Source organism: Furipterus horrens, unplaced genomic scaffold (genome assembly GCF_987537825.1).
Source record: "Furipterus horrens unplaced genomic scaffold, mFurHor1.1.pri manual_scaffold_10, whole genome shotgun sequence".
Classification (NCBI taxonomy): Eukaryota; Metazoa; Chordata; class Mammalia; order Chiroptera; family Furipteridae; genus Furipterus; species Furipterus horrens.
The window spans coordinates 100512182-100527561 of record NW_028327180.1 but is presented as its reverse complement, the minus strand read 5'-3'; the positions used below and the strand labels follow the sequence as shown (position 1 = coordinate 100527561).

The following is a 15380-nucleotide window of genomic DNA, read 5'->3' as shown; positions in this document are numbered from 1 at the left end:
CTCAAGGCCAACGCCTCACATACAGGGTGTGGTGGCAAAAGTAGGCTTACGATCGACTTCCGGCCAAGATGGAGGTCTAGACAGACACGCTCCATCTCCCTCCACAACTAAGAAGGAACACAACTACCTCAAAACTAGTGACACCCAGAAGTTCCAGAAAATCAAGCTGCATGAAAGTCCAACAAACAAAGACATAAAGAAGAAATACTCACCCAGACAGGTAGGAGGGGCGGAGCCAGGGTGGAAAGCACAGTCACACATTTAAAAAAGTCAGGAGGGACACCTGGGGAGCACTCCCAGCACCAGACCAGACCCACGCAACTCAAGGTCCCAGCACCAGGGAAAATCAAGCCTCATTGCTTCTGACCGTGCAGACCAGCGGGGGTTGGGGCAGAGGCAGAAAGTGCTGGTCTCTTGTTTAAAGGGCCCCACATCCTAGAACATCTGAGAACCACCCACTCTGGAACGGCCAGGGCAATAGTATGAGGAGCGCCAGTCCCATACGGAAGTGGGAGAGGTGCCTGGAAAAGGGGCGAGTGCTGAGCAAGCGGCATTATTCCCTCTCAGACCCCTCCCTCACATACAGTGCCACAACATGGTGAAACGGGTCACCTGTGCTGATGAATCCCTAAGGCTCTGCCCCTTACAATGTAACAGATGCGACAGCTCTACCTAAGACACAGAGGCAAATAAATACAGGAGACTGTCAAACTGATGAGACAGAGAAGTGTGGCCAAGAACAGGGAACGTATCAACGTTCCAATGGTAGAACTAAGCGACGATGAGATAGACAACCTAATAGACACAGAGTTCAACTCACTGGTGATAAAGATGCTCACAGGCTTTTGACAGATATGCTTAAGTATGGCAGACTCAAAAGAGAAGAAGTGAAGGCTATGCTATGTGAAACGAAGGAAAGTCTACACAAAACCAATGATGAAGGGAAGGCAACCGGGGTTCAAATCAATGATTTGGGACATAAGGAAGAAATAAACAGTCAACCAGTACAGAATGAGGAAGCAAGAATGAAAAAGAAGAGGAGGAGCGTAGGAACCTCTGGGACAACTTTAAACGTGCCAACATCCGAATCATAGGGGTGCCAGAAGGAGAAGAGGGAAAAATAATGAAGGAAAACTTCCCAAATTTGGTGAAGGAAATAGACATACAAGTCCAGGAAGCACAGAACATCCCAAACAAGCTAGACCGAAAGAGGACCACACCAAACACATCATAATTAAAATGCCAAAGGTTAAAGATAAAGAATCTTAAAAGCAGCAAGAAAAAAGAGTTATCTGCAAAGGGGCGCCTATAAGACTCTCAGCTGATTCCTCAAAAGAAATTTTGCAGACAAGAAGGGACTGGCAATAAGTATTCAAGGTGATGAAAAGCAAGGATCTACAACCAAGATTACTCTCTCCAGCAAAGCTATCATTTACAATGGAAGGGCAGGTGAAGTGCTTCCCAGACAAGGTAAAGCTAAAGGAGTTCATCCTCACCAGGCCATTATTACATGAAACTTTAAAGGGACTTACTTAAGAAAAAGAAGATCAAAAATATGCACATTAAAATGAAAACAAACTCACAACTATCAACAACTGAATCTAAAAAATAAAAACCACAACAAACTAAGCAAACAACCAGAACAGGATCAGTCACAGGTACGGGGGTCAGCTGGAGGGTTCCCAGCTGGGAGAGGGAGTGGGGAGAGCTGGCAGGAGATTGAAACAGACGGTAAGAGCTCTAGGTGAGTGGAGAAGACTCAAACCCAGCCTGCAAGAGGCGGCCAGACAGCCGCAAATGGCCTAATTCATACTGCAGATTTCTAAGTTTTCTTGAACAAATGTCCTCAATTATTGTATGTCTTGGGTCATTTCCAGTCTTTAAGTGGTTGTTTTTGACAATTTTGTCGAACTTTATTGTTGGTTGTGGGGCGAGCATTTGCCAGGCTCCTCACTCGGCCACCAATTTACACTCCCGCCAGCAGTGTGGAACAGTAAGTAGGGTTACTCGTCCTCACTGGAACACAGCCACGCGCATTCATTTATGTATCATCTACAGCTGCTTTCAGGCCCCCCACGTTATAGCTCAGTAGTTGCAACGAAGACCTTGGGACCCGCTAGGCTAAAATGGTGACTACCTGGCTCTTTCAGTTTGCTGAGCCCTGGTTTAGATGATTAATTTCCCAGCTTTACTTCAATTCATACGCATTTTAATTTTCTTGACATTTAGTTTTGGTTTTCTTATGCACATATAAGTTTTCTTCAAAACATGACATTAGAGGTATCTCATAAGCTTCAATAGATTATATTTTCATTATCATACAGTTCAAAACTTTTTCCTAATTTTCACTGTGATTTTTAAAAATCCTCAACCAAGGATATTTTTAATTGCTTTTAGAGAGAAAAAGGAAAGGGAAGGAGAGGGAGGGCCAACAGACAGACACCGTTTGGTTGGCTTTTCATCCGGCCGCAACTAGGATGGAACACTGTACTGGGTACGTGCCATGACTAGTGACCGAACCCATGACTTTTCAAGGTCCACTGGACGACGCTCCAAACATGTGAGCCACACCAGCCAGGGCTCACTGTGATTTCTTTGAACCACAGGTTATTCTGAAGTGTATTCCTATCTCCCACAGATTAGGGATTTTCTAATTATATTTCTGTAATTGACTATGCTTAATTCCAATGTGGTTAGAGACCATAATCTATGATTTCAATTCTCTGAAACTTAGAAACTTGTTTTGTGGCTTAAAATAGGGTCAAATTCGGTATATACATTGGGTATATTTCACATACGTCCATTACGTCCTGTTTGTTGACCATACTCTTCCAATCTTCTATTCATACAAATGTTTGTGTGTGATCACTCTCTCCCAGTTATCGAGAGAAATATGTTAAAATCTCCCATTATGATTGTGTATTTGTTCATTTCTTCTCTTACTTCTGCCAAGTTTTGCTTTGTCTGTTCTGACACCATGTTAGTAGTGTGTAGGGATTAGAACTGTTTCATCTTTCCAGTGCATTGATCCTTTTATCACTGTGAAATCTTTATTAACACTTCTGGCTTGAGTGTTTACTTTATCTGAACTATATAGATACACAAACTCCTTTTTTAGCTGCTATTTGCATAATGTACCTTTTTCATTCCTGTACTTTTAACCTTTATTTTACCGTAATTTTTAAGCCTGTTTTCACTGGGTCTAGAATTCTAGGTGAATATTATTCAGCAATTAAAAAAGGACTGAATTACTTATACTAAATACATGCAACAACATGGATGAATCTCAAAACTAATGATGTTGGGCAGGAGAATTCAAGCATGAAGAGGACATACTGCATGCTTCCATTTATATGAAATTGTATGAAAGGCAGACCAGTGAGCTCCTCAGGCCAGGAGTGGGGTGAGGACTGACTGCAAGGAAGCATTAAGTAATCTTTCTGGGGTGACAGAGATGTTCTGTAACATAAATGAAATGATTACATGGGTGTATTCATTTTTCAAAACTCACAAACTATACACTTAAAATGTGTGAATTCATTGTATATAAATTATAGCTTAATAAAGATTATGAAAAACCTATAGGGAATGGCATAATAAAAATTATTAATACAGCTAATTAAAACAAAACAACCCTGTATGCCTCAAAAAAGTCCTCATGATGGGTATAGAATATATAAAACTTGTCTAAAAGAAAAATATACCTCTAGGGATCACCTTTCTAGTTGCTAGATGAGATGCTGTCCAATTTATGAGCTGTTTAAGAAAGCCAATTAGATCTTTAAACAACATTAATTTTTACATGTTCAGAAAATTTGGAAATGATCATATATACAAATTATAGCTAAGATTTAAAACTGTTTTAATCACAATAAATTATAGCTACAATCACTACCAAGTTAAGAGTATACTAATAAAATCCTTAAAAAATCAGTATTTCTTTGTAGTAGCTTAAGCACACTTTATTTTCCTCAATTTATTTGTTTAATAAAATGTGTTCAATTTTAAATGCTCTATAAGTCAAATATATATAATTTACCCTCTGCTGGGAAATCATCTTCATAAGCACAAAACAGCATCAAAAAGCACAACCAAAATACTCTACTGCAACCTTTTCCATGAAATTTATACTTGCAAAAAATGATCTTTTCCTACTCACTAGCATAAATTTTTTTCTTTTAGTGATGTATAAATGTGAATTCGGACTTGGCAGGAAATTTCATATGCATTGAGGAATGAAGTTATAGAAATGCAGGCTTCCTTCCCTTTATGAATCAATGGTTTTCCCCAAATTATAAAAACTGTAAAACAGAAGCATACATGTCCTAAAATTTCCTGTAAGGCTAAACCAGAATCTTCTAGCAAAAAAAAAAAAAAAAAAAAAAAAAGGCCGGGTATGAGGGAGCCAAAGTGGGTGAGCAGCAGCCCTGGTGCTTCTAGATCTTTCAGGTCTGGACAAGTATGTCCTCGTGGTCACCATTCCTTCAAAAGCAGGGGACTGCCACTGCTGTCATGCTCCAGGCCCTTAGGCCCCGAGGACTGCACGTCCGCATTGCTGTCCAGCCTGCGAACTCATAGCTTATCAGTCCACTTGTGATTAAAGATTCTTAGCCTCCAGCCACGCCGGCAAGTACCGCCACGTGAGACAGTAAATTCCAGTCTGAAGGGCCCGTTTACACCTGATGTTCCGCGCCTGAACAGGAAACCATTCCGGACTCTGCACGGCGCAAAGCCGGTCCATTCTACAGAAGATACAACTGAGGCAGGAAGTAAAGTGGCAAAGTGAGAGGGGGAACTGACACTCACCCTGTCCCTGGTGGCAGTGGAAGCTGCTCAAGTGAATCACCTCCTCGTTGTTACCTCCCTCTGCCATTTTCAAGGGCGGGCACACACACGTGCGGGCTAATATTCAAACATGGTGACTGTCTGTTCCAAGGGCTCTGAAAAGTAAGAACAAAAGGAACATTAAGAGTGAGGAAATTATCAGAACTCTTCTCACATATTTGATCAAGATAGTAGCTTTCTAAGCTTACGGTGAAAATACCACTTAAAAAGAAAACAAAAAACCTAAGTGAATGTATACCTAAAAAGCTAATAAAAAAGAAAAAAATGGAATAAAAAACAATTATTGCAAAATAACATATAAAAGAGAAGATCAAAGAACAAATGGGACATATAAAAAACAAAAAGTGCCCTTAAAAACTCAGTTATGGCAATCTGTGGAATGGGAAGAAATATTTGCAAATCATCTGATAAGGGGTAAAAATCCAAAATATATGAAGAACTCATACAAATACCAAAAATACAAATAATCCAATTTAAAAATGGGCAAAGGACCTAAATCCTTTTCTCCAAGTGAAATAGTCAAATGGTCAAGAGGTACATGAAAAGGCCACTCAACATCACTCATCAGCAGGGAAGTGCAAATCAAAAGCACGTCAGTCACCTCACACCTGTCAGAATGGCTATTATCAAGAAAACAACACATAAATAAGGGTGCGGATGTGGAGGAAAACGGAAACCTTGTGCACTGTTGATGGGAATGTAAAACTGGTGATATAACTGCAAAAGAAGCTTGATGCTTGATCAATTATAGTGAAAGACACATATCCCATAAAGACACACCAACCGCCGGCTAGAAATCTGTAGTATAGAAACGTATGCTTATATGCACCAGGTCTATGCAAAGGAATGTTCACAGCAGCATTAGTTCTACGAGTCGGACACAGAGAGGGACGCACGTCGACGACAGGAGGGACAGATACACTATGGTACGTTCGTACAATTAAAACCCATACAGCAAAGGAAATGGACTCGTCACAGGCACATACGTGAGTGCATGACGACGGAGTGAAGGAACCCAAACACAGAAGTATACGCACTGAAGACTCCGTTTAGACAGAAGTTTACGTACAGGTCTAAACTTAGTTGTTTTGAGTGAAACTTCTTTGTTGTTTTGTAGTTCGCAATGGGAAAGTAAGCGGGGGGGGGGTTGCCTCTGTGAAACAGCAGCTGGAGATCAGGAGCTGATTATTGCTTTTAATTGTTTCTATAGTTTCTGAACCATTTTCTTGCTTTAATTTGATAAGAATTAGAAGAATGAAAATCCATACATACGAACCAAAAGGGTACCATTATAACTGCCATGGGACCTCTTTGGTGCCGAGATCCTATCTTTAATTTACCCACTTAACATTTTTCACCTCAAGAAAACATCAGTTTTCTTGGCCTTCCTGGGAGCATTCACATGCTCTAGAGGAGGCAAGCATCAGACCCTGGTTTCCCATTAATGGTCTACAAAGAGTTAATAGTCAAATAATACCAGCATTTTTCCAACTTAGAGAATATGAAGCTGTATATCAAGATTGTTTTACGACAAAATTTTCTGTTATCTCTAAGCGGACAAAGATTTCTCATATTTAAAAAATTTCAAACCCAAGCTGAGTCTGGGTCTCTCCCTTGACGTAGCAGTAACACTACTCAAAAACAGCGGGTGTAACGGGAAGAGCTCTGGTGTCAATTCAAGCACTCTTTCTTTCACACGTGGCTTTTTAAAAAACATATGCTGAACACTGAAACTACAATAGCCAGGTCCCTTATTTCTTCTTTTACCACAACTAAGTTCCTTAAATTTAAATTGATAACCAAAAGGAAATGTGATTTATTTTACACCGAATTCCGTTAGAATGTCAAGCTTGCAGTTAAGCAGATTACTAGTGGTGCTTTCGAAGCGAGATCTCTCACCAACAGCACACACAGTGGCCTGAAGCTGCGGTGAGAAAAGGAACCTGACAATGGAATTTCTCCTTCTGACTAGTTTCTCTGTAAAAGTCACTTGACTCTCTGACATTCAGTCCTCTCATCTGGGCTTCAGATCAGACTGCTTAGGCACGGACCTGGTTTCACCATTTAGTGAATCAGTAACCTTGTAAATTGCTTAATCTCTTGGACCTCAGGTTTCCTCCACTTGTAAATGAGGATAGTTATTTTAACGTTTAACTATGTACGAAGTTTTTAGCACAGTGTCTGGGACACAGCAAGTACATGATGACCACGGCTACTATCTGTGAAATGGAAAGGGCTGGTCTCTTCTTGTAAAACAACAGCTTTATCACAAGTCCACAGTAGATGATGCAGCTTATTAATAAGAGCTGACAATACAGCAAAACAAGGGGGAGGACTATTTCCCTCTTACAAGTTACTTTTCACTAGTATTATTATAACTATTCACAGTAACATTTACTTCCTTCTTTAAAAGAAACTTCATTTTCCCTCTGGAAGTAGCAAGAAGCTGTCTTTTCACTTCTTGATCCGACAACTGAAGAAAAATTTTTAAAAAGTAGAGTTCAGAAACTGGAAATGCCACCCAAGAAAGATGATCTGTTCTTGCCTCTTCTCTTTATAGTAAAAATTATAGGTATGTTTATGACTGTAGTTTATAGTCAAATATCAGTTAAGGCTTCCAAAATAAAGCTAAAAATTTGCAAATATTTTTATCACTTCGTAACTGGAGCATCTTTGGTAGAACTACTATGTTGTCAAAATTTAAGAAAATCAATGACAGTTCTTCCTTGTCTCTTCCACTTCAACAATCGTCTTTCCTTTTATGGATGAACCCGCATATGAGAAAGGGTTCACATTTGAATTGTTCTCTCCCTGTGCCCCAGACTGTGTCTTACTCACAGTTGTAATTCCAGTGTCTCACAGCCGGTGACAGAGTGGCTCCGAAACCACCTTCCTCCGTCAGACTGGGCATGAGAGTCCGGCCACACTAACCAGAGTCGGGGGAACCAGCCTCAGTGACAACCACCAGCTTATCAGGATTCTCTTCAGTCAGAAAGAAAAGGGAATCACCCATGGGGCTCTCCCGCAATTTTCCGGTTTGCAGGGAAGCCCTGCTTCCTCGGGAGCAGGGACAGGCTGGCCTCGAACAATCATTTTCCGCTCCTTCCTCTGTCCGTGCGGCTCCTCCGTTTTCCCTTCCGCAGGTTCCTGCTTTCCAGAGAAAGCTCCACAGATATGCCTGTCACTTCTGCGAACGCTGATTTTGGAGCAATAAAAGGTGTCCCAACTTTAATGACTTAATTTACGAACATCCCAGGGAAAGGGGGGCAAGGCAGCCGCAAGCCGGGCTGGGAGAAGCTGACGCGCCCAGCGGGCCGGCCCCCACGGTGCCTCTTCCCGGCATATTTTTCACGTGTCTATAAACAATCTTTGCTTTTCACTCAAATTCCAGCTCCTCATCTTACCCAGTATTTGAACACCCATTCTTTGTAAGTCTATACTTATATGTAATCAACACAACAGAAAGTTAGTAATGGCTATTTCTAAGTAATAAGTTTAAGGTGTTGGGGTTGTTTTTTTTGCTTCCTTATATATTCTGATTTTTCTATATCACATTGGCATTATTTACATTAACACTTAAAATTAAAATACATTACAAGAATTTAACAGATATTTACTGTGGGTTTGCCATGTGGTGAATAAACACAGAGAATCCAACATGGATCTTGCCTCAGAGAACCCGGGAGTCCCGTCGATGAGAGGAAATACGCGTATAATTAAGTACACTAAAAAGCAGAAGGCCTACTCCAGTCGGGGGAGGGCAGGGACCCCAGAAACGCTTAGCGGAGGTAGCAGTATTGAAGTTAAAGTGAAGGTGGTGCCAGCTCCAGGCTTAGCCTTTAAGAGAAGCATCAGCTTGCGCTGCAGGCTTGGGCAGCCCAGGGGTGCCCCGTGAGGAGTCCAAGCGCCCTGCTGGAGGGACCCCGTGGAAAGCCCGACGCAGCACACGGGCACGGGGAGGCCGGGGAGCCTCGCCCTCCTTCCAGCGTCTGATGAGGCCCGGAGGAGGAAGCTGTTTTGGAAGTGGGTCCCCCAGCCCTCCCCACCCTGTCTGACAGCAGGTGGATCAGAAAGCCATCTGCCTAAGTGAGCCCTTCCCAACCTGCCGATTCACAGAACTGCCACCAAGTTTAAACCTGCTGTGCGGCACTCCGTCACCGAGTTTGGCAGTGGTCTGCTGTGCGTCCGCAGCTAACTGAAGCACAGCGCGGATCTTAGTTTCTACTCAGTGGGAAGCAATGCAGAGCCACCCGTGCTTTAGGAAAACTAACGCAGTTGCAACACATGAGACAGACTGTAGAAGACATCTGGTGGCAGGACACCCAGAAACAAGAGCGAGGGAAGCCCGAACTAGAGCAAACAGTAAGAGGGGAGGAAAAAATACAAGATACTGACTACAGAATTAGATTCAATGGTTTTTCTTTATTAAAGGATTTTATTTATTTTTAGAGAGAGAGGAAGGGAGGGATAAAGAGGGAGAGAAACATCCATGCGTGGTTGCTCTTGTGCGCCCCCACGTGCCCTGACTGGGAATTGAACCTGCGACCCTTTGGTTCGCAGGCCGGCGCTCAGTCCACGGAGCCGCACGGGCCACGTCAATGGGACTTTTGTGTGTCATTAATCAGCCGTGAAGGCAAGGGAAAGAAAGGCGTCAAAGGTGACCTAGAGGTTGAGGTCAGGTGACTGAAGGACGGTGATACTGTTAAGAAAAAACAAGGCAGGTGAGGAATTCAGAATAAGAAAATACAATGCATATTAATTTAAATGCATGACAAAAACGAGAACTAAAGTGAAACAGCATCCATAATTAGATTAACTATGCACTTAGTCTGGCGTTTAAAAGAGCTCTGAAAATCTTGCAATTAGTGTCTTTCAACAACAGAAGAGATTTTAATCCAAAAATTAAATTCAAAATCTTCAATGGGCCCTGGCCGGTGTGGCTCAGAGGACTGAGCGCCGGCCTGCGAACCAGAGGGTGGCCGGTTCGAGTCCCAGTCGGGGAACAGGCCTGGGCTGCGGGCTGGGTCCCCGCTTGGGGTCACGCACGAGACGCAACCACACAGTGATGTTTTCCCCTCTCTCTAAAAATAATAAAGTCTTTAAAAAATATACCTTCACTGGGTGGGCAGAAGAGCTGAACATGTAACATGAAGGTTTCCCGTGACTGTCAGCTGAACATGGCTCAGACACCAGGACAGTTAGGGGAGCGCCTTGTCACCCACGGGGCGGCGCGGAACTCACCGTCCCCAGGACTGTCTCGGAGCCGACCCGCCGCTCCTGTCCCCACTCGGCCCGCAGGCTCCACCGGGACGTATTTCAGCCCCGCACCGAGTCTGCCCTCCGACCGACCACGGCCCCATCACGGCAGACCCGGCCTCCCTTCTGACCTCCGCCCGCCCCGCCGCGAAAACGGCTGCTTCTCGAACGTTCCACGCTCCTTCCTCTTCCAGCTCCTCTCTCGGGCCGGATGACCTTTCCCGGTCTCTCCCCGACTGAAGGGACGCCGCGTCCTCGGGGAGAAGCCTCCCCTGCCCGCCCGGCCGCCCCTGCGGAGCGCTCGGCGCCGGACTAACGGGCAACCACTCAGGGCGCCGCGTTCAACACCCGCCTCCGCGCGGTCACAGCGCGGGGAGGGGGGACGCGGCACCGGCACCGCAGGGCGCGCACGCTGCCTGGCCGACGTCAGCGCTCCACTGCCCCGCCCTTCACCTCCTGCCTTTCGGGAAGACCCACCAGCCCCGCGCCGCCGACACGCGGAGGGCGCTCTCCGGCACGCGGCGCCGTCCTGTCCCACGATCACATGACCAGCAGGGACAGGCGACGCCATTGGTGTGAAGTCAGCCACGACGCCTGCGAACGTCTCGACAGCCTGGAACGCAGTAAACGCTCATTAAAGGCGCGGGGCGGGCCCCGTCTCCCCGACTCACGCCTCGACTTCCCCGATGAGATGTCTCCCTGGGGCTGCGGGCTTCTCTTGTTTAGTAAAACGGCTGCTGGCCTTCGGGGTAAAACCGAGAGGCTCGGCCTGCAGCCCTTTCCTCAAATCCAATCGCTCCCCGCCCCCGCCGCGCCCCCCCCCACCCTGCCACACCTTCCACCCCCGCCCCCACCCCACCCCCCACCCCCGCCCCCCCACCCCGCCCCCACCCCCACCCCCACCCCCACCCCGCCACAATAAGTCACTTATACAAAAACTGGGCCAGGCCGCTCCTGAGCGCGCCTCCTCCTCTGGACGAGGTCCCCCAATTGTCCCAAGCACTCCCTGTCCTGTCCCCGCGGGGTAACCACCCCTCTCCGTTAGCAAAGAGCCCGGGACAAGCCCTCCCGCGGCGCTTGTCACCACGTCCCGGACTTTTCCGCAGGGAAACGGCCCCAGACTCTGAACCGGGCCCCGCGGGCACGCAGGGCGGGCCGTCACAAGCCTGGAGTGGCCCAAAGTTCTGCCCCAGCGTCGCAGGGTCCGGACCGCGTTCCGCGCGCGGCGGCGGCGGCGGCACGTGCGACAGAAGCGCTCCGTCCGCGCGGCCGGGGCTCCGACACACCTGCGCGTCCTCCCCGCGGCTGGGGGGCCGTCGCCGGCTCTCCGGGGAGCACACGCCTGCGGAGCCCAAAGGCCCCGCGCACCGCCCCCCGCGCGCTCCAGGCCGCGCTCGGCGCCACGGCCGCCGCCTCCCGGGGGGTGTCCAGGACACGGGGACTTGCGGCGCTTTCGCCCTCGCGCTGCGGGCAGACAGACCGGCCCGCGAAACTTCCCGAAGTGCGGGCAGCGGGGCAGGGCCGGCCGGCCGCGCGCGCCTTTGTCGCGCCCGCCCCGCCGCCGGCCCCGCGGCTCCGGCCGCCCCGCGCCCCCGCCGCCCCTCACGGCCGAGGCCCCCGCCCCGACCCCGGGCTACGGGAGGCGCCGTGCGGGGACGCCGCTCGCCCCCCAGAGCAGCGCGGCCCGCCCCGCGGCGGACACTTACTCGCCACTCAACTCGCCGGCTCGCCAGGCGCGCTCGCGGCCCCGGCCGCCCGGGCTTTCGGTCTCCAGCAGCCGCGGCCGCCTGCTCCGCCGCCGCCGCCGCCGAGGCCCCAGCCGCGCTCCTTCCGGCCCTGCCGCGGCGTCACCTCGCGCCTGCGCGCAGCGCCCCCTCCCGACTGTGACAGGAAGAACCATAGAGGCACGCAGGGTGCGAGGGAGGAGGGGCTTCGGGGGCCGCGCCCTGCGCGCTCGGCCTCGACTCCCCCTCTGGGCGGGAGGACGAAAGGCGCCCAGGCCGCCCCCGCCGCGGGAGGTGGTCGTGGCGCCCTGGAGTGGAGCGGGGCGTGGGGGCAGGGAGCCCCGGGGACCCACCGGGTGGGCCCCTCTTGGCACCCGGCGCCCTGGACGAGTCATTCGCTCATCCAGCACGTGTTCTCGGAGGGCTTCCTGTGTGCCAGGCCCTGTTCTAGGCTCTGGGGACCCGAGGGTAGAGGGGCCCCTGTTCTAGGGAAGCTTAGGATTTAGCGGCAAGTCAACAGCTGGCGAACGAACTCCCTAAAATACTGGCTCAGGCAGGAGGAAGTGTTTAGGGGGGAAAAAAGGAAAAGTCAAACAGGGAGGGGGATAGAGAATGAGGGGCATGCCTGGGTGGCCAGGGACACTGTCTCCCGAGGAGGGGACATGGAGCGGAAAGCTGAATGAAGGTCGGGGTGAGCCGAGTGTCCCAGCAGACGGCAGAGAAAGACACGTGCCTGCTGCCCGAGAAAACAGCGTGGCGGCAGCGCGGCGACAGAGCAGGGGACGGGGCTGGCGAGGGGCAGGGACCCGCCTCTTAGAAGGTCTTAGTAAGGAATTTGGATTTTGTTCTAAGCGCGATGGACGCTCCTGGAGAGTGGGGAGCAGGTGCGCGAGTGCATCTGCTTCTGTTTTGCGAAGATCACTGTTCAGAGAACGGGCTGCGGGGAGGTACGACCAGACGGAAGCCGGAAAGCCAGTTAGGCGGCCGTTGCGAGGGCCTAAATGGCGGTGTGGACTAGTGTGGTCAGGGAGGAGGTGGTGGGGCATAATCAGATTGGGGTTTTTTTTTTAAAAGGAGAACAGAGAGATTCGCAGGTGGCCTGGACGCGGGGCGAGAGCGAGAGGACGGCGTCAGGGAGAGCTACACGGTTTACCCAGTGTGCGACCGGGTCAATCGGGGTTCCGCTCACCCGGGTGGGGAGAAAGCAGGGGGAGAGGTTCTGGTCAGGGCAGGGAGCAGTGCACATGTCTTGGACGTAGTACATTGCCAGCAAACCCTACGTGCAATTGCAGTCATGCATCGCTTAAGGGAGGGGGTGTGTCCTGAGAAATGGGTCGTCGGGCAATTTGCTCACCGGGCAAGCCTCACCGCGCGCAGGTACGCACACCTAGATGTGCGCGTCAGGCTCCGTGGCGCACAGCCTGGGCTGCGAACCTGCACGGCATGTTACTGTACTGAATCCTGTAGGCAACTGTAACACAACGGTATTTGTGTGTCTAAACACAGGAAAGGTACAGTAAAAATATGGTATAAAATATTTTAAAAGTGGCTCCCCTGTATCGGGCACTGCTGACCCTGCTCCATCTTAGCAAGGTGCCGCCGATGAGCCCACCCGCACCCCCACCCTCCCATTGAACAACAAAGCAGGAGAGCTGGAAAGGGAACAGCCTTTCCGAGCGTCAGACGTTTGGGCAGTCCCAGCACGATATTTGCCTAATCCGCTTATTGCCTACCGGTAATATTTTTCTTTGGACTGATTCATTTTTTGTTAAAATACATTTATTTTAAAAGAAACTGTCACTTCGCTATATAAAGAGAGTACAAGTCTCACTTTCCATAAGCAGAACGTAAGCATAAAAAGTTTCCATGAAATAAAACAATGTTACGGTATTGAATTTTTTTAAATGTATAATTAAACAAACTGATGAACTACAATAAAAATTAAATCGGGGGAATTATATCAAATGAAGATGTGACATGTATAACTAAAAAACAGGCTTCATTAAGAGAATGGAATTGTTTGTAACCAATCAGAAGTAAAGGGATATTTGGTCCCTGTTTTTAGGTTAAAGGAAAAATGAAGTGCTATGTCAATAGGAGCAGTTCCCTTTTTTTTTTGGTTTGCTTTTCAGCATCAAAAATCAAAAAGGGCCAAAGATATCTCCCTGCAGATGAAACTATTGTCAACAAGTGCTGTTTTGCTATTGTCCTGGGAAGAAGCATGGAAGTTCCACATATGGAACTCCATGTCATCTGTCCTGGCTCTCCGTCCAGGCAGTCACAGCCCCGGTGTGAAACGCGCCCACAGTGCCCTGAGCCGTTCCGATGAGTCAACATTTTCTGGTTACAATTAGTAATGTGCCTGTGACCTGCGAAATCATTCGTAATCGCAGAGGACTGCTGTTTTCACAAGTCGTACATCATCCCTTTGTCCCCGAGAGCTCACCTGCAGCAGTGCCATCAGCTTTATCTAGATGAAGCAGTGCTAGTCTGGTCACAGAGGAAATCAGTCCCGAACTCTGCCCGCTTTCAAAAGGAGTAATTTCCTGCCACTCTTGCGCATTGCTTTTTTGGTTTGTTTTAAATCAACGTTATTGCAGTGCAATTGATATGCAATACAATGCACCCAATTTAAGTGTATATTTCCATCGGATTGGGCAGATTTGTGTACCCACGCAACCACTACTATAATCAAGTTAGAGATCATTTCCATCACTCCAAAATATTCCCTAGTGCTCCTTCTTAGTCTATGCACCACCCCCATCCCTGCTGCTAGGCAACCAATTACCTGTTTTCTGTCACTTTAGATTAGAATTGCTTTTTCTGTAGTTGCAGATAAATGAAATCATAAAGCATACAGTCTTGTGTCTGATTTTTTTCGCTCAACATATGTTTATTTTTTCAGGTATTTTTATTGTGGTAAAATACACATAAAATTGGTAATCTTAACAATTTTTAAGTATATCGAAATACATTCATGCCCTGGCTGGCATGACTCAGTGGATTGAGTGCCAGCCTGCAAACCGAGGGGTCACCGGTTTGATTCTGTCAGGACACATACCTGGGCTGTGGGCTGAGGACTCACGAGAGGCAACCACACATGGATGTTTCTCCCCACCTCTTTTTCCCTCCCTTCCCCTCTCTGTAAAAATAAAATAAATAAATATAATCTTAAAAAAAAATTCATAATGTTTTGCCACCATCACCACCACCCATCCCTGTAACTCTTTTCATCATGCAAAACTGAAATTCCACACCCATTAAACCAGTGGTTCCCAACCTTCCTGATGCTGCGACCCTTTAATACAGTTCCTCACATTGTGGGGACCCCCAACCATAAAGTTATTTTCATTGCTACTTCATAACTGTAATTTTGCTGCTGTTGTGAGTCATAATGTACGTATCTGATGTGCAGGATGTATTTTCATTGTTACAAATTCAACATAATTAAAGCATAGTGATTAATCACAAAAGCAATATATAATTATATATGTGTTTTCCGATGGTCTTAGGCCACCCCTGTGAAAGGGTCGTTCAACCCCCAAAGGGGTTGCG

General features: G+C 47.8%; 1 protein-coding gene across 1 annotated transcript in view; it reads right to left on the bottom strand.

The window, feature by feature from the left end:
* Window positions 1-11916, bottom strand: part of RNF216 (ring finger protein 216) — a 73731-nt gene extending 61815 nt beyond the window's left edge. The window contains exons 1-2 of the mRNA XM_090290272.1: window positions 11808-11916; window positions 4807-4940 (exon numbers count right to left, since the gene is read on the bottom strand). Of these exons, the coding sequence (XP_090146398.1) occupies window positions 4807-4873 (67 nt within the window). The 5' untranslated portion in view covers window positions 4874-4940; window positions 11808-11916. The remainder of the gene's footprint in view (window positions 1-4806; window positions 4941-11807) is intronic.
* Between the last annotated feature and the right edge of the window lie 3464 nt (window positions 11917-15380).